This window comes from Erpetoichthys calabaricus, chromosome 2 (assembly GCF_900747795.2).
Source record: "Erpetoichthys calabaricus chromosome 2, fErpCal1.3, whole genome shotgun sequence".
Classification (NCBI taxonomy): domain Eukaryota; kingdom Metazoa; phylum Chordata; class Cladistia; order Polypteriformes; family Polypteridae; genus Erpetoichthys; species Erpetoichthys calabaricus.
In genome coordinates, this window is record NC_041395.2 from 236893289 (window position 1) to 236913834 (window position 20546).

The window sequence follows — 20546 nt, forward strand, 5'->3', positions numbered from 1 at the left end:
AGGCAAATCTCTGTTACAATGCCACATTTAGATAGATAGATACTTTATTAATCCCATGGGGAAATGCATATACTCCAGCAGCAGCATACAGATACAAAAAACAATATTAAATTAAAGATTGATAATAATGCAGGTAAAAACAGACAATAACTATGTATAATGTTAACGTTTACCCCCCCGGGTGGAATTGAAGAGTCGCATAGATTGGGGGAGGAACGATCTTCTCAGTCTGTCAGTGGAGCAGGACAGTGACAGCAGTCTGTCGCTGAAGCTGCTCTTCTGTCTAGAGATGACACTGTTTAGTGGATGCAGTGGATTTTCCATAATTGATAGGAGCCTGCTTAGCGCCCATCGCTCTGCCACAGATGTCAAACATTTAACAGAATCCCATAATCTCAGAGATGCCTGGTGAGCAGGAATTATAAAAAAAAGTATACTTCATCACTGAAAACAAGTCAGCCAGCACTAAGCATGTGTCATTCATTTAATTTTTGAGGTGTAACGAGGGTAGTGTAATTATATTACTATAAAAATGTGATCTTAAAAAATACTTTAGAAACCAAGTTAGAAATAGTATAAATACAATCTCAGGAACTGACTGTCCAGCTTGCCTTGGGGAATACAGGTGGCTAGGACATTAACAGACTGGAAGATGGACTGAGTGGTTGAAGGCTTTGCATCAATCTGCTTGTAGCTCATTTCACAAGGTTAGCAAGGTTATCATGGGTATGTTTTTAAAAATTTAAGCATGGGCTGGAATGGGGACTGAATCATGCCTAAACAGGATTGGAATGAATCAGGTGAGTTGGCCTACACTCTGATATCCCATTGGTCCAGGAGATATATAAACACAGCTAGACTAACATAAAGACAGAGTACCAAAGAAACGTTCTGTCTCTCAGTTGAACTATGCAGAGAGGCCATGCTGCTTATTTCTGGAATTCCATCCAAGGACCATCCTGGACCAGAGACTAATTCAACATACTAAGGCAGAGAGCCACTTTGGTAATAAACATATTGAATGCAAAATTAACTTCTTGTTATCAGATTGCATTATTCTGTTACACTTAATTGTACTTTGTTTACTATTTTGGGCACATTGTTTATAATACATGAATAAAAATGTATCTTTTTCTCCCGTCTCTCTCCCATCTTATTGCCTAAGGCTGTAGATATGAAAGGTAAGGCTACGCCAGGAATATGGAGCATTTTGTTCAGCATGCGTAATAAAGAGTATAAAAGGGGAGCATGGGGTCACCGTAGATACCTATTATAGCAAAACAAAAACTAAGGTAATGTTAGTTAGTATAACAGTTAAAGGAGACAAACTTAGTGAAAGCAATACAACACTTATTTTAAAGGCATGGGAGTGAATGGGATGCCTTCCCTGATTATGAATAATTACTGAAGACAGTACAAATTAATGTACTGTAGCAATACAATAACAAAGTCTGATCAGATATGTGAGGCACCTTAAAAACAATTCAACAAAGGCTACTTAACAGGAATTCTGAAATAAGAATCTTCAAGTGGCAATTTTGATTCCAAAAAGGTAGTCTTAACATTGGGAAAAATATAAAAGAAAGGAGGAAGAGATTAGGAAAACTGAAGCATCAGGAGACTTTGCCATAAAATATTACTTTTCAGTAAGTACTATTATCAAACTAATGTTTCCTCCTTATACTGATGCAAACAAAATGCCACAAACCTGAAAAAGTGATTTTCTGACTAACCTGATTTGAAAAGTATGTTGTTACAAAAGTAGACTCTTTAAAGTAAGCACATTTAGACTGTGTAAATTAAAATTCTCTGCTTAATCATGGTATCCACTAATTCGTATGTGACTGGTATCATTATGTTTGAATTTATATTTTCAACTTTTATTTGAAGTAGTATTATTTTTTCAGCTATAGAGCAGATTTCCTTTTATGTTTCCATGGTAAGATAAATAAGGTAGCCCATATGTTAATCATTTATTATAATCCTTACACTGAAACACACCCAAGCCTTTAAAACATCCCCAAGATGCCAGTTCTCCCATTTACTTACTTTAAGGGAAAACCCCTTATCCCTAAGGTACAAATGTAATTCAGGCCTTTATGTAAACATAAACTTCCAATAATTTTGCTGTTTGATTACACTGCAGGAGGACTAGACTGTAAATTGTTTGTGGGGTGCTCCTATGTTGTCAAAAGGTCATTTACTGCAGAACAGGCCACCCAAAAATCTGCTTCAGGCTATGTGCCTGCTATAGGGGCAGGACGAAAGCAGCATTCGCTTTACTAAGATGCAAAATACAAAACCAACCACAAAGTTGGAATTTCAAAATCACTTCATTGCCTAACTAAACCTTATTTATCTTTTATATATTTTTTTCTTTTGTTTTATTTAGATGACCGAAAATTTGGACATGAGATGCTATACTGCCACTGGCCACAGGTTTAGAAGCAGGCACATATACTGGTAACAGCGTGACAGCTCAAATAAAAACAATGCACAAAATAACAATAAAAAATCATAACAACAAACTGACAACAGTAAAGCATTTAAAGGTGAACTATAGTAATTCAGGATGTGCTAAAACAAGGATTTGTTATTAGAGCAGCAATAAAATACGTTAACTTTGGAAAAATTTAACACCACAGAACATACACTAATTGATTCTACCAGTTACTCAGCGAAGCCGAACCTGTTCTCACCGTGATAATATCTCACACTGCTACCTGGTGGATTCTTCCAGATTTACATAAAGTACGTACGCAAGTATTAACAGTAAAACGCTTATGTAGCAGGAGTGTCTGCTGGAGCATGCGTCATGTCGCGTGAAGTATAAACCCGGCCTTAGGCAAGAAGCAAACATGGTGGACGGTTTTGCCAGTCCTTTGCAGCACAAAATTGCACAACCATTCAGAAAAGAGTGTGCTGCGTGCAATACACTAACAGCAACCTACAAATAAAGTGTCTATTTAGTTTTAATCTAGTTAATTACTTGAGATATTTTGAAATGGTGTGACCTGGTGGTGCAATAACTAATATTCAGGGGCTCGGGTCGGGGATTGAAAAAAGGGGATAGATGTTATTTACTTCATACCGCCTAAAGGACTGAACTTTTTTTGATAATTGAGAATATTACTGAATGTTTAAGGTTGCAGGAAAGCCAATGTTATCACATCAGCAAGCAGGAATGAAATCAGATGATGTGACATAATAGAACACATTTATATCCTCACCTACATCGGGAATTTTAACCTACCATAATATCTGTGGAGTAAAAATTACAGTACACAGAGAAAAACTCCAAGCACAAACTCCACACAGGCCATACTTAGGCAGAGATTCAAGCTCCGAACTCTGGAGGTGTGAGCAACAGTGCTGATCATTCTGCTTTAATACATATTTTATTGGTGAAAAACGGTGGCCAAGTGTCTGGACAAGAAGGTTGTTGGTTCAAACCTCCTCTTCCTTACTGACTTCACTATGTGACTCTGAACCAGTTACTTCATAGCTAGAAAATCCCAGCGGTGTGCTAGCAATTGTACTACAGCTCTGTATGTGCAGTTTGGTTGGGGATGGCATTCATTTTAGCAAGATACCATATAAGAAAGGTAGTTTGGGAGAGTTTAGTGTTTGAGACACCTAAAGGCCATTTTGGAGGTAATTATACTTTGCTGGTCATAAAACACTGAGGTAGTAAGAAAGTACCAACCAAATAAATTAGGTGATGACTGACATCACCAGTTGGGTCAGTGCTAAGTGTTTGGAGTACGCCATATCTAGGGTTCAAACTATGATCTTACATTAGCAGCTGAAGGTTGAAGCGAAAATAAATCATCCCCAAACAGCACTAAAGTTTTCTATTTCAGAAAGCGTAACTCCATGACTTATTTTAACCAAGATTACTTATCAGCCTCAAAAATTAAAACAACTATTTACTTTAACCAGTGTTGTTTTTTCCTTACCCACATTCTTTGTTAATTGGTGTAAAGTAACCTTTGAAAACAGTTTCCATCATTATATTTTTAGGCATAATTGGCATAAAAATAGCACTTGGGCTAACAAATTAGGGTCAGAACCTCAGTCGCTTTAGCTCAGCCAAAGAAAATCTAATGCCTGCGTCTCAGTGTTACTTTTTATGAAGAATGTCTCAGTGGGAGTGCTTTATTTAATATGGAGAAGCTACATATGATTATCATTTGTTTTTCAGAGTACGGAGGCCATTATGTCAAATAATCACATTATTATTAGCGAGATAAGAAGAGCTTTATGTAAGATGTCTAAAATACTTCACAGTTCCAAAGTAAGTTATTTTTTGCTTTGTTTTTTGATTCTTTATGCACTGCCACTCTTTCAAAACTCAGTAACATAACATTTGTCGTGAACTCATAATAGCTCATTGTTAAGAAGTTACCCTGTTTCCTATATTTTTAAAACAACTTTGTGGTTTACTTGTACAGTTCTTTGGAATGCTCTAATGTTTGAGGATTATTCCCACTCATCCTCCCTCTAAAATCATTTATCTTTTTTCCATTTATGACACATGAAAGTAGTTCTTCATACTGTAAATCAAATTTATAAAACCTAATTAAAGGATAAAAAGGGAAGAGGTTGTTTAAAAGAAACAGTTCCAAAGGTTAGTTTCACGCCAACTAGCATGTCAAACAATTTACTATTAGTTTCAGATTTTTACACACTCTCTGTGTGGCTTTACAAGCAAGAGCAACTACTGCAGCAAACCAGATGTTCTTCTTGCTCTTGCTTCTTGTTCTTCTTACTTAGTCCATTTTTTCCATTTCCTCTTTTCTCGTCTTTCTGAAAAACTCCCTTTTCTGAACTTAACTGGGACATGTGGCTACTTAAACCAGTGGTTCTCAAACTGTGGGGCGGCCCCCCTAGGGGGGCGCGAAGTAACAAAAAGTGGGGCAGGAAGATGTGAAAAAAAGAAAACAAGAATTGAAAATATGAAAAATACATCTATTGAAACCAAAACAAATTAACTTAAACTACATTCTGATACTAGAAAAATAAATATAGAGTTAGATGAATGTCGATAAAAGTTAAGCAGGTATAATAAAATATGCATCTATGATATATCATTAATTAAAAAAGAACAAATTGGTATTAGTGGGCTCCTTTCAAAAAAACCTTAGGGGGGGCGCGAGTAAAACTGTTATGAAAACTCGGGTCGCAAATACTTAAAGGTTGAGAAACGCTGACTTGAACCATGAGTGCAGACATGTTAATATGGAGACTCCAAAGCTCCTTGTGCTTCATCAGTGGACCTGCATGTCTTTGGACTGTGGGAGGAAACCGGAGCATCCGGAGGAAACCCACGCAGACACGAGGAGAACATGCAAACTCCACGCAGGGAGGACCCAGGAAGCGAAAATGGGTCACCTAACTGCGAGGCAGCAGTGCTACCCACTGCACCACCATGCTGCCTCTTTCTCAAAAATGCAAATTCTAATCATACTCTGATTTGTCTGTGCTGGTTATGTGGCCCTTCCCTGACTAGATCTTGCTTATTACAATGTTTCATGTTTCACAGAAGAAAGACATATTCCAGCAATGCAGACACAGAAGAGTTGCACTTGTTGTGTTGCTTATCTGTATGCATTGAAATTGCGTTTTGTACAGTTGGATACATGCGCAAAAGCCAAATCATTTACCTTTCTCTACAGTTCTATGGGAAATCCCGTTGCCAGTGGGATTACCATTGTAGCAAACAACTCAGATCCCCATGAAAATGAGATTGTAAATAACCCAGTTGATAGCCTCTTATCTACTGTATGTTTTTTACTGGTAATTGATCCATTTAGTAAAGACGTGCGCTTTTCTCAGCAAAATTAATTATAAAGTTCTGGACGGATGTAGAATGCAGGCAAACTACACAATACACAAATGCATAATGCAGCAGAGCAAAAATATAAACACACATGCATACTTGTTTATTTAGTTTTACAAATATTGTTTGGGGAAAATGGATGGATGTTTGGAACAAGATGTGTTATGATTTCAACGGACTGCTTATAATTAATTAATCCTCTTGCAAAGTAACATTGAGCTCATCACGTTTTTTTATTTAAAGTGTTACTTTACAGTTTGTGGTGTTTTTATTTATTGACAAGACTACTGTTACCAGTTATGACAACCACTACTTTCAACCGGTAATCTGCACATTAATGCAACGCAGAGGCAATTTGCTGCAGCACCCTTAAGAACTTCTTTCTTTTTCTCTGTGGCGAATGTGGAATCAAAGTACTCTGCATGCTGATAGTTTTGAAAGTGCACAAAGCACAAAATAATTTGATTTTCACAGGTCTCTGAATTTTTCACACTATCCCTTCAAGGATTTTTCTGTTGATGCGCACATGCATGGAGTTTGGACAAATGTGATTGTCATATGAGTTTTGGTCATTTTAGTGTGGACAGAGATACTTTTGTAAATGATGTGAAAATGCTAGTGTGTGACATTATTTTTATTTAAAATGAAAACAGAAGTAGACTTACAAGAACTCCTGTATAATCTCAAGGTTGATGAGGAACAATGGTAGCCAATCACATAGACAGAACACCTCTGCATCATAGGCTTGTTTTACTTCCCATATCACACATCAATGTGTATCTGCATGTACAGTACACTGAGAAACACAACTAAATAAAATATGCAAAATTTACATTATGTCTAATACTAAATATTCAAAGAAACTGAGGTCTGTGATTCAACTACAGTAAAAGGCCATCTGTGCAGTTCTCTAAACCAAAACAATTCCAAGACATCTTATTGTTGAGAAACATTGTGTAATTAAAACTAAACATATAGGTTTGGCGCATGCACTGATTGCACGTGGATGCATCCATCACATGCTGAACCACCTAGATTAGTACCCGAGTGCGACGGGTAACAACTCAGCACCACACTGGAACAGTGCCAATTCTGCCACCAACCCCTAAGTTTTCCCTGTAAGTTGGAGGACCTGCTTGCAGGGCTGGATGCAGATTAACATCTTACCCAGGACAAAGCAATTGCAAATTAAGAGTCTCTTCTGGTGTTTATGGGATTCAAACCAGCAACTTTCTGATTGCCGGTGCAGATACCTAGCCGCAGAGTCACCACTACGCCAAACATATAGGAATAGTACAAAATAATTAAACACCTATCTACACTATGTGGGTAGTAAAATTCCTTCCTAGACTAGAGGGCAGGCAGTCTGCCTTATTATAGTGTCGATAATTAATTTACAGACCTACTGTCTCCCCTCCAATACTTACATCTTCTCAGCTCCTAGCAACCCTGTTCTCTACTTGTTCTTTAAGGTGCCCGACACCACAATTATTCCTGTACTTGCCACTCCTGAAAAAAGAAGCACCCAAGTAGATCCTTTGAGGGCACACCGGTTGTCACCTATATGAATAGATTTCCATGAAAGATGCAGGTAAAGACATTATCTGAGTATCCTCTGATGAGAGGCTCAAGCCAGTACCTCATACTTTTGGGTTGACAAAAGGCTATCATGAGAGCTGTAACTTAATGTAAATAATTTTTTAAGATTTAAGATGCGTTAATATGCATATTCATTCAATCACTGGCCTATCAAAGGTTAATATATTTAATTTAATAATATATTGTGACGGATGGCCGGGGCCCATGCCTGGCCGGGACGCCCCTTCACCACATCTGCCAGGGGGACAAGGGTGGCAGCCTCTCTGGGTTGCAGCGATGCCTCGGACTCCCCCAGGGCTTCATGGGGATTGGAGTTCTGTGCAGCTCTGTGGGGTTCCGTAGGTGTCGCCAGGGGGTGCTACAACAGGAGTGGCTGGGCCCCTTTGGGCACTGGTTTCACCTTACCTGGAAGTGCAGCCAGATGTCACTAATCAACCACCTGGAGCACTTCCGGGTGCCTGATAAAAGGGAGCCAGCAACCACCACTCAGCGGCCAGAGTCGGGTGGAGGTGGACAAAGCTTGCTGAGGAGGAGAAGGAGTGGTGGTGGTGGAAGACAGGAGAAAGAGTGTGTAGTACACTGTGCTTTATTTGGGACTGTGTTGTGGCTGGAGGGATTATGCAGAAGATGTGCCCTCCAGCTGAAGAAAAATAAAAAGTCTCTTCATTTTATATGTGCCTCCCGTGTCCAATCTGTGTTGGGTCAGGTGCCTATATAGCGCTTTTTTCTTACAATATACAGTACATATCCAGAAGCCTTGACTTCTTGATATGCTTTACAATATCTGTTGTAAAGCTGTTTCAATTAACTTTGGTTGATTGCAACCATATTGATAATGGATGGTATGTATCACAATTTCCAGTTTATTTCAGTTGGGACTCACAATGCCATTATGTAAACTAAGAAGGAAGTTTATTAATAATGGTCTGATGATTCTTTCTCGTCTCTCTTAACTTTTGCTTACCTGCATTTGCCTGAAAGAGGGATGCGACTGTAGGCTCTTAATCAGCATGTGCTCCTGGGACTGGCTTAGAGTTGGTAGGACTCGTTGTGATGTCACAGTTACAGGACGTGGCAAAGGACTTGGATTACTGATGTGGGTTGGCTGGTATTTCAGTTTCCTTATGTCAGTGCTCTCCTCTGCTTTGGGATAAAGGAGCTTTTCAGAAGCATCATGTTGAGACAGCTGTTAGGGAAAAAACAAATTACATCTTTATGTATAAAACAGTACAAAATCCAATTTAATGTCAATGTGCTAGAGATGAGTGCCATGTCAACAGTTAATAAAACCAATAAAGGTTCCGAGAGGCAATAAATAGGGACATTCAAATATGATGACAAGATAGCAAATTAATAGGAAAAACTGAACGGAAAAGAAATTAATTTTCTGAATATTTTAAGTGTATGTTGGCATACCTTGAAATGGCATCTGACTCGTCTTAATAAGAGAACAAGTGTCTGTGTGTTTGTCTGTGTATCTCTGTGTCCGTCCAGTGCAAGGTTATTATAGTTAACGAAAACTAAAATCAAAACTGAAACTATTATTAAAAAAAACATTTTCGTAAACTGAAAAAAAATAATTAACAAAACCTAAATGAAAAACTAAAACTAAACAAAACTATTAAAGTTGCTGGAAAGACTAACTGAAATCCTCTTTAATAAAATCCCTATGTGCGTCCAGGTGTCCGTGTGTGTGTGTCTTCTGGTGAAGTGTGCATGCGCGGGGCACGGTGCGATGCGCGATATTACTGTCAGAGAAAGTTAGACGTGTTTTACGGAAATATAAACCAGTATTACTGCGAGAGGAAATTAAAGGTACACAATAGAGTGACGAATATTAGAGCCACAGACAAGCCAGTATTACAGTCAGAGGAGTTTAAAGGCATATTACCGACGCGCACGCCTGTATTACCGCCAGAGAAAATTAAAGGTATATTACGGACGTACAAGCCAGCAGACGTACAAGACAGTATTGCTGTCACAGAAAATTAAAGACACATAATACACGGTGGCAGCCCACGAAGAACGGTCAGCTCAGCAAGTAAACATCAACAAAAGAAAGGCTGAAAGAAAGAAAAATACGACCAACAAAAACAATGAGGTCAAAGTCCCTTGCCATCTAATATAGACTGTTCCTACTAATGTTTATGTGCTACTGTTCTAGCGCCCGTTATTGTAATGGGCTAAATGACTAGTAAAATAATAATTTACTAAAATATTTTTAGTTTTCGTTTTTGAATGAATATTCTTGCCGTTAGTCTTTAACCCTTGTAAGTTTTAACTCTAAAACAGAAAGTCATCCACCACAAGCCGTCCGCATATATTCATCCAGTGAACGGCGGCTGGTGAAGGAGGGCGGCTGTTCACACAGCATTTGCGTTGACAGAGCAAGCTGAGTGCGGGTGCGTAAAGCGTGTGAAATAGAAAGCGATTTGCGTGCCGCCTTTCTTTGTGCTTGTTGTATATCAAGATGTAATTCAAACGGCTGAAATCAGAATGTGCTGGTCAACAAAACGTTTACCATATGGACAGAAAAATCACGAGTGAGTAACGTTTCAGTTTATTTCCCAGGTGTCTGCTTTTTGTTGACGGCAATTTTCCTGCCACTTCGCACAGGAGAAATCGTTTTTACTTTCTCATATACGAAGTATAGAGAAAGTATAGTAATCATGAAAAAATTCAACCTCGATATTTTGATGAATCTTGACATTACAGACTAACCAGTGTCCAACAATACTGTTTTTTGGAATTGTGTGTGCCACGCGCATGTGTGTGTAAACACTATAAAACACAAAAACGCACTCAAAAACACAACTAGATAGATGGATGAAATTCGGCATGTGGTTGTTACACCACAATTATAGCTCGGTATTAACTTTTGGGCCAAGTCCATCACCCAGAAGTGGTACTTTAGCTGAACACATACTCGATTTTTTTTTTTATTTATACAGCTGCAGAGTCCAATTTATTCAACCTTACTTTTATAATAATTGTTCAATATATTATTAATTGGATTTGTTGTTGATGGTTCCTTAATGTACATAATATAAAAATATAATCATTGTCTTGCGGTTTACTCTTCAAATATCCATCCCCATATTTGAGTATACAAGAAAGTCGAGAGGAGAGCACTCCCAGTTTTTGACAATAAAACGGCCCTGATCGAGAGACTGACTAGGTCATCATACAAGATCAGCATATTGTTGCTGACCAATCACTTTTGCGTTAAAAACATTGTTTAACAACGAAGCGATACAAACAAAGGTAGAGAGTCTGACAAGTGATGAAAAACTAAACATACTAATGGGTTTTTGTATTTGTTCCATATTTATTAATTTATCTTTTTTAGTTCCTATTCACAACTCAAAATACCCGCTATTGTGAAAGTAATCCATTAGCAGAATTATATTTTAAAATATTTGTCTCCCTTTTTTCAATGTTTTTCTCTCTCTCACAAAATAGGTAGTTGAAATAATAAACAATTCTTTTTGTTCTTAACATCAGCCTTATCATACATATTGCACACCAGGGATTTTTCCAGCCTTGCATACAAGCCTGCTGGGGTAGGTCCAGATTTCCTGCAATCCTACTCTGGATAAACAGGTTTAGATAATTAATATGTTGTTCTTAATTTCAGACTCTGTCTCTGTTGTTTTATGCCTGTCCGTACTCCTATTACCTGCTCTTGCTCTGCTCATTATGGGTTTACTGTCCTTTATGGTGGTCTATTCAAGACTCACTGCCCCTAACCTTGACACTACATGCTTGTTGTTCTTTGTTTCCCTCAATACAGCTAGGTGGGGTCTGCATACTCATTCAAGTCTAAGAGCCCTGTTCTTCCTAAGCCCCTGTGATTTTCATGAGAAATATTTTAAAAATTATAAAATTGTGTAAAATTGTTCATATTCAGTGTCTAGTTTTGATTATGCTTGTTTTTATTAGACAAAAACAAAACCAGATAGTAAACCATGTAGTGTAGTAAGCTTCCACTAACATTAAACTCATATCCAAATCTGTTAAGTGTACAGTTCTGTCTGATTGTGACACAAAATTAACTCTGTAGGCTCTCCATGCTATAATTACTAAAACTAAAACTGAAACTAATATATATAAAAATAAAATGGAAATGTCTTTGTGAAATAAAAACTAAACTAAAACTAAAAATACACGATGAAGGAAAACTAAAACTAAACTGAATTTCCAAGTAAGGTCTGAAAAAATATAGAAATAAGAACTAATATAAAAAGGCAAAACTATAATAACTTTGGTCCAGTGCTATGTCACTGTTATATGCCATTTGGTATGGGATTTTAAAAAGCAGTGGTAATGTTTGTAATGCACCAACTGTCTGAATAAAAAAGGCAATGCATTTTATTACTATGTAAACTACATGCAACATTTCAGTAGAAGGTGCACTGCAGAAGTTAACAAATATTCTAAGGTTTACGTTGATTGCTTAAATTTCAGCCCATCTTAGACGGGTAGCACAGGTAGTATGAGATAAAATCACATTTTCAGGGACATTGCGAAAAGTCAGTATTAAGGGCTTTAACCAGTGGGTGTACATTATGCTGTATTCTATAAACCGGTTGTTTGTTGATCCTTTCTTATAAAACAAATGTCCTCAGTGTATTTCTAAATGACTGCATTTTGACCCTTTTTCTTTTTTAAATGCTGTTCAGTTGAACAATTGTCAGATTTTCCAATCAAACGTGGAAAAAGAGCAATTGGGTTTAGAAAAAATATCTTACTTTTTAAATTATAATTTATTATAAGTGAAGGTGTGAAAACAAATGTTTACAAAAGTATTACACATACAAAAAATAAGATTAATATTTAAAACATCTGCTGCTTATAACATATTTTTTAATTCTTTGTAATATACTGTAAATGACCATAAGAAAGCATACATAATCTGAGTAGGAAGACACAACTAATTAATTATTCCTAAATTTCTTTCTCTGTAGAAAATCCATTTCCCCAATCAAATCAGCATTTTATCTTAATTCAGCTGATGAGTTCATTATCGCATCTCTAGGGCAATTGTGTTAAGAATCAACACATAGTTGAACCATATTTTCCATTATGAGATGTACAAAACAGGATGAACAGCATGCTGGTGACTCCACTCAACACTGAACTGCATGTCTCTTGAGGTGTGAAATCATGATAAATTCATAAGGGCATAAAAACATTGAAAACGCTGTTCTGTGTTTTAGTTGTTTATGAATGTTAGACTTTTTTCATTTTGAAGAGTGCAATGCTAAAATATAAAATTTCTCATTTATTTATTATAAATTATTTTATGGTGTGGCTCAGTTCCATTCTACCTTAAATATGTTTTAGATACCGGTTTTGAACACACCTTGTAAATATTGAAATTCTGGGACTTTTGATGTCTTCTGATTTGATCTGGACTAGAAGGTCTTGTTGGTGCGACAGACCTGGAATAAAAATGTGAGAAAAAATATATAAAAATAAAATTCAGAGCAAAATCATATGCCAACAACTTAGGAGTAGTATTACAATAGGAATAATGAAACAAACAAAAAAATAAATGTCTAAACCAGGACAGGGTCCTCATGATGCTGCACTGCATAGTGCTGCTGCATTATAACTACTGACAATTGGAGCATTGTCTCTGTACAGTTGGAGCTTGCTCTTGCTTTCTAGGTTTCCATGGGTTTTGCTCCAATATTCCCATTATAACCCAATAACCCATTACCATTAGATGTTGATAGATTACTATAAACAGAACAAGAAAAGAGGGACATAAGAAGTGTATGACCCTTTTCTTTTCATTATCATCATAATATTTTATAGACATATATACTTTTGATGAAATACATTGATTAAAAAAAGGTTTAAATTCCATTCTCAAGCTTTATATACAGTACATGTGAAGAAGGAGCCATTACATTCCCCTCACAATAATGGCAACAGTTATGAAGAATGTTTCACCAGACTTGAGTGCTTGACACCTAACTGATTCTGGGTTATTATTTGTTTGTTAAATTTACTTATGAATGCTTTGAAATGACTTCTTTGGTTTTTTTTTTGCCTACTCATTGGTATGTGAAAGTTTTTTGGGATTCCCCCTATTTTTGGCCCTCTACATTAAAAACACTCATTTTTAGGCCATTTGTGGACAATATGTTGGTGTAGGAAATTACACACACTTATGATAAACTATAAAGCAATAAATGTTTTCAGCAAAAATGATCAGAAGATGCCACAACCACCAACCTCAGGAGTTTACTTTCTAATAGGATACAAGGGATAAAAATTTAAAGTAAAGGTTAAAAATGACTGTTTTAATGGTCAGAGATTATAAATACAATGTTATTTTTGATTGTTTATTAGGGATCTAGCCCTTTTTGTACCTCTATTAGTAGGTGAAAAATCAAAAATTTCTATTTAAATCAAAATTTTTAGACTTTAAACATTTAAACTGATGCAAAATATGTCAAATATCTGTCACAACCATTTTTGTTTATTATGTACTTCTACCTCATGAAGTAAACCATTGCATTTCTTTTGAACACCCCCAAATTAGGGCAGCTTATGCCAATTCATGGTTTTTATTTTTTCATTTACAGTACCTCAAGAGTTTATTCATTATTAGAAAAAAAGTTTATTACATTAAAAACTGATACTGTATATTGTAATTTCTAGTTTTTCTAAATTTTGCTTCTGAAAGATTCTAATATATAGAAAAACAACTAATATATACCCTTGACTATAAGATGTTAAAAAATAAGCAAATATTAAAAAAAAGTATTTTATATTTTATGTAGAAAAGACCAGTTTTGATTTACTTCCTGTACAGTCAAGCTCAATAAATATAAATTATTTGGAAAAACTCCAGTGCATGTGTTATGAGCTTCTGGTTCAAATTATAGCAATACACAAAAAATGCAAAAAATGAAACTTAAACCTGCAAATGGAGCCTCTGGATGTCCTACTTGTAGGCTCCAACCTGAAAATACAGAAATGAGGCCTTGCCTTGTAACTGTAGCCTTGGGCTTATCTGAAGCGTAAAAAAAGGGGGCCATTCCCCAAAGTAGAAGACAGAAAGTCAAGACTCAACACAATCCTTAAGTAGTATTCAAAGGGAGGATAGGAAATCGTGACACATATATTTAAAAAAAATAGATAAAGCTCTTTGAACATTTTGAATGTTTAAGACAAAAATAATTATATACAAAAAAGGAGTAGCCAAAAGGGTGTCTAAAATGGCAACCTTGAAACAAACAAGGCAACTTTGCAATCCAGAAATCAGAAATAAAAAAAAAACAGAACAAGAAAAAAAGTGGAAAAAACGCAAAACTTAAATACTTACAATGATTATTTTTTAAAACTCTAAGCCAATCTGGAGGCCTGATCTGCTGCCTGGACTTAAATAGGCAGATGGCGGTCCTCCAATACTACATCATGGCAGCCCCACCCCCTCAAATTTGGGCACAAAATTAAATACACTAAAACATAATACATACTGTAAATAATTAACAAAACAATAGTAGAAACATAACATACAAAAGGACAAAAAGCATAATAAATGATTTAACACATAATAATAAGTATTAAAAGAAAAACAAAAATATCAGAGAAAACTAAACTACACTTAACCCAGGGCTAAGACCCTGACGAACACAGAACTGCAGGATTGAACCAATATAGAAGAAATGTGGGATACTAGTGCCCTTAGGTTGGGGCATTTTAAGGAGGGTGAAGTGTGGTTGCTCATCCCACATACCATGTCATCTCTGAAGTAAAAGTGGCATCAGGAAGTAATAATATATTAACTAAAACAAGAAAATATTTGTAACAATGACAAGATGAATAGAAAAATACATCTTGAAGGGAAAGCTTTGTTTTTTTTAAATTATAAAAAATCTTATATGGGGCGGCACGGTGGCGCAGTGGGTAGCGCTGCTGCCTCTCAGTTGGGAGATCTGGGGACCTGGGTTCGATTCCCGGGTCCTCCCTGCGTGGAGTTTGCATGTTCTCCCCGTGTCTCCGTGGGTTTCCTCCGGGCGCTCCGGTTTCCTCCCACAGTCCAAAGACATGCAGGTTAGGTGGATTGGCGATTCTAAATTGGCCCTAGTGTGTGGGTGTGTTGGTGTGTGTCCTGCGGTGGGTTGGCACCCTGCCCAGGATTGTTTCCTGCCTTGTGCCCTGTGTTGGCTGGGATTGGCTCCAGCAGACCCCCGTGACCCTGTGTTCGGATTCAGCGGGTTGGAAAATGGATGGATGGAAAATCTTATATGACTTTGATGATAACTGTTAAGGCACTGCTGTGATTCTCTGGTGTTGTGCTACCTAGGGGACTCTTGCAGGCAGCCATTTACGATGAACCACTTTCAAAAGTGATCACTGTGTTTTCATATGTCTGCTTTATATATCTATATATATATAAAGGAGAGTTGGGATCTGAGAGACTGTGTTTGTGAGTTTGTGGAGGGATGGAGAGTTAAGGCGGGTGTTGGAGTTACATGATCATCTCCCCTCCCATTCACCTCATTTCATTCACTTTATTTCGCTCCGAGCTGAGCTCTGCAGCTGACGCGGGCTTGCCATTCTTTTTCCTTAGTGTTTAGTCATTTCTCCTTTACTGATTTACTGTTTAGTAGACGCGCTACTAGCTGAATAGTATTTTTTCCTTTAGTGTCTCTACTTAGTATTTCTTAGTGTTTAGTAGACGCGGTGTGTGAAAGGAGAGTTGGGATCCGAGAGACTGTCTTTGTGTGTTTGTGGAGGGATGGAGAGTTAAGGGGGGGGGGGGGGAGTCACGTGATCATCTCCCCTCCCATTCACCTCATTTCATTCACTTCATTTTGCTCCGAGCTGAGCTCCGCAGCTGACGCGGTCTTGCTGTTCTTTTTCCTTAGTGTTTAGTCCTTTCTCCTTTACTGATTTACTGTTTAGTAGACGCGCTACTTACTGAATAGTATTTTTTCCTTTAGTGTTTCTACTTAGTGTTTCTTAGTGTTTAGTAGACGTGGTGTGTGAAAAGAGAGTTGGGATCCGAGAGACTGTCTTTGTGTGTTTGTGGAGGGATGGAGAGTTAAGGGGGGTGGGGGAGTCACATGATCATCTCCCCTCCCATTCACCTCATTTCATTCACTTCATTTCACTCCGAGCTGAGCTCTGCTGAGCTCTGCAGCTGACGCAGTCTTGCCGTTCTTGATTTGCTTTTCACATGGCCAACTATACGTTGCATGCTCAAGAGTAAGCTCAGCGCGCAGCTTGGTCATATTACAACTGGAGGGGCGAACTGACAACATTGTATACAAAGAGATCTTTAACAAATAATTATTGGTATATTTTCCCTCAGTTTATTATTTTAAATTTTAAAGCAGTACTTCGCCGGTGCGAAGCGTGGGTATTTTGCTAGTGTATATATATATATATATATATATATATATATATATATATATATATATATGCACTCGCAACTCCAGACACTCAGACTCCTCGCTCAGTCTCTCGAGCGCCCTGATCACAGCCTCCATTGACTCCACGAAGATCACAGCATCGTCAGCAAGGTCAAGATCCGTGAATCTTTCTTCACCAACAGATGCCCTACAGCCGCTGGACCCCACGACCTTGCCTAACACCCAGTCCATACAAGCATTGAACAGAGTAAGAGCAAGAACACACCCCTGACGAACCCCAGAATCAACTGGGAAAAACACAGAGGTTCTGCCTCCACTCTGCACAGCACTCACAGTACCAGTGTACAGGCCGGCCATGATATCTAGTAACCTCAAGGGGATCCCACGAACCCTCAGGATGTCCCACAGGGAAGACCGATCAACTGAGTCAAACGCTTTACGAAAATCGACAAAGGCTGCAAAGAAGCTTTGCCGATATTCGCGTTTGCGCTCCATGAGAACCCTCAGTGCCAGGATGCAGTCGATGGTAGACTTCTTAGGTGTAAAACCAGACTGTTCCAGTCGCTGGTATTTGAGCAAGTGATCACGGATCCTATTGAGGACGACCCTAGCAAGGACCTTACCCGGCACTGAGAGCAGTGTTTTCCCCCTGTAGTTGCTTCAATCCAGGCAATCACCCTTCCCTTTCCAGATATGGACGACAAGTCCTGTTTTCCAGTCAGTTGGGATGATGCCAGCCTCCCAAATGGAAGCAAAGATTGCTTGCAATGCCAGGAGGACAGCCATACCACCAGCCTGGAAAAGTTCACCTCGGATACCACAGATACCTGCAGCCTTTACCCCCCTCAGCTGGTTCACCACCTGTGCAATCTCAGTGATTAATTTTTTTTCTTAACTGAAACCTTTTTTATTCCATATAAACAAAGTTATGGAAAATGCATTGGATTTGGGTAAAATGTTGATTTCATGGATATTCTTCTGCCTAAAGTCATTCAAGGCTGAGGCAAGCTACTATAATATGTCCTAACATGTTCTAGTAGATTAACAAAATTACATTTCAGTGGATTACGAAGGTCTGAGAATATTATATTATGCTAAAAATTTACACTAATGTGTAATTGCAATGCCTAGACAACGGAACTAAGGAGACAGTGTTCAATGCTGAAGTAATAATTGGAAATAATGTACTTCTGCTTGAAATAATATTAAACCTGGACACTTTGTGAACTTTCTTCTATAGCATACAGTATATGGATCTGATAAATCTGAATAAGTCAGATAAGGCACCATATTGTCAGTATAAACTGGAGTTTATGTTGTTTTATGTAAACTAAGACTATGTAAAATAATCCATCTCTATATTATTGGGTACAAATCAAACTTCCATATGAATAAGTAATCTAATTCAATTTTATAAAATGCTTTTTCCACATCTACTGATTATGATAGTTTAGGGGATTTAAATATTGATAATATAAATATTAAATATACATCAGAAATTGGAAGTGATTGTCCTTAATTAACCCAATTTCATCAAGTGAAGTACAGAATGGCGACACTTTGTTTATTCTATTTGCAAGGACCTTAGCCAGGCATATAGAGATTTAGAAGGGAAATTGGTCTTAATAATTCATAGCTTAAAGGAGTTAGATCAATATAGAATATTTGGATGGGATTCTCCTTTTTTTGCTTCAAAACATAGCTTATATAAACTATGACTATAAAGGAGAAATTTTGAATTTATGACTGATGCCTGTCTTGTCCTGCAGCTTTTTGACCAGTGATCTAATGGCTTATGAGAATTTATATAAAAAAAAAGTTTATCTTGCTTTTTATGCAAGATGTTTGGACTTGTGGTATGTACTTTACAGAAAGTTATTAAGAAAATGATTTATTTGAACCTAATTTTTACTAGTCTCAGTAGGGTATTACTTATTTTTATGATATTATTTTTATTATTATAGCAGCAATGTCTTAAAATATTCTCTAAATCTGTTATTTCTCTTTCAGTGTTTATGTTTTTGAGTCTGTCAGGTACTGATATTTTATAACAGCATTCCTGCTTTCTTTCTTGTAGATTTCATGTGGTAAAATCTCACTAATCCTTTCTTCATTTTAATAATATGAGTACTGAGATGTACAGTATGTAATTACTCTTATTTTTGTGCCCAAGAGATTAAAATCTCTTTGAAGTGGTAGCTGTTTACTTCCTTTTTTTGAGTTCTGAGATGGGCAATCTTGCATATTCTTTACTGAATTTAGAAATTACATTAACTGTTATTCTTTTAGATTGTACCTCTATTTGATTTAATAGTATTATATAATTTAATGCCTTAAAGGAATATTCCACCCTAAAATCATTTATGTTATCTGTAACTTACCCCATGTAGTTTGTAGTGGTAGGTGAGGACATTTTTTGAATTGAAGATCTGCATCCCCCCTTATTTATTGGTCAAGGCTCCTGTCTTCATTTCAAATGTTTGGTTCCATTTGAATGCACTTCATTTGCATGCACTGCTTTGATTTTCCCCGAACAATAGTTCAGCAAAAAATGTGCATGATTTAAACATGATGAGCAGATGACTGGATAACTGACCTATAGATTATGTGACATAACTAACTTGAGATGTTTTTTCATAGGCTTTTTAATATTGTGTAAATAAACTTTGTGATCTAAGTTCCCCATGAAAACATGACATTAAAATTGTTTTCCAGCCATGAATACAAACAACACCAGTAAGTAATACACAGAAAAAAATGTACTTTTTGAATGGTGTATTCCTTTAAAAGTAATTTTAGAGCTTCCCAAAATCTGCATCAGAATGTTCTGGAGTGTAGCTAATTTCAGTAAAAATCAATTTGTGAAGATAGGTATTCAGTAAATAATGAGCTGAACTGTCAATATTTAAAGAGGCTATCAATTTTGAGCTACAAAACAAAGGCGCATGTAAAGCAATTCCAATGTCAACTTATTTCATGATTTGTTCAAAGACAAGAAGTTACTATGAATAATAAAACAGTTTTTGAAAGCCATCATGTATGGTATGAAAAAAAGATTATTGTCTTCACTGCAGATATAAAATATTTCAGTGCTAAAGTCTGGTTCCTGCCTTATCCAAGGATAAATTGTAGCCTCTGATTTTTCATTGGAATAAGAGGTTTCAAAAATAAAAGCATGCACAGTTATAGTATATAGTAAATAATACAAATAAAATTGAACTGGACAATAATACTGATGATACTGCACAAAAAAACATTAAGAAATTAAACATTCTCAGCATCTCCAACTAAATACAATAAATGTTGCACTAGCAGTTAAGAATAGCCATATGCAAGTTGCCAGGCATACACAGTGTAAAGCCCTAGCAGATACCTTATTGCTTACACAGAAAATTGTCAAATGAATAGACAATCTCATAAAACACTTTCTTGATTAAAGGCTATACAAAAACTCATTTATTTTATTACATGCAAATATATTGCAACAGTCAAAAAAGCCAACTGTTGTGAAAGAATGCCAGACAGGAAACAGCACTGCAAGCAACAGCAGGACAGAAAGGTAAATGAAACACTGCCAAGAAAGTGGTGAATTTACATTAATAGGGTAGGCATAGATGTAATAATACCTTGGGCACAGAAAAAGAAACAGAGCAAAAGAAATTTCTAGTCCAAGAAGTAGCAACAGGGAGGCTCATAACAGAATGTGT

The 20546-nt window shown here is 36.9% G+C and overlaps 1 protein-coding gene across 1 annotated transcript in view; it reads right to left on the minus strand.

Annotated features, from left to right (window-relative positions):
• Positions 1–20546, minus strand: part of LOC114646896 (disintegrin and metalloproteinase domain-containing protein 12) — a 604012-nt gene that overhangs the window by 25160 nt on the left and 558306 nt on the right. Inside the window, 2 exon segments of the mRNA XM_028795286.2 lie at positions 8406–8627; positions 12807–12885. Coding sequence (XP_028651119.2) covers positions 8406–8627; positions 12807–12885 — 301 coding nt within the window.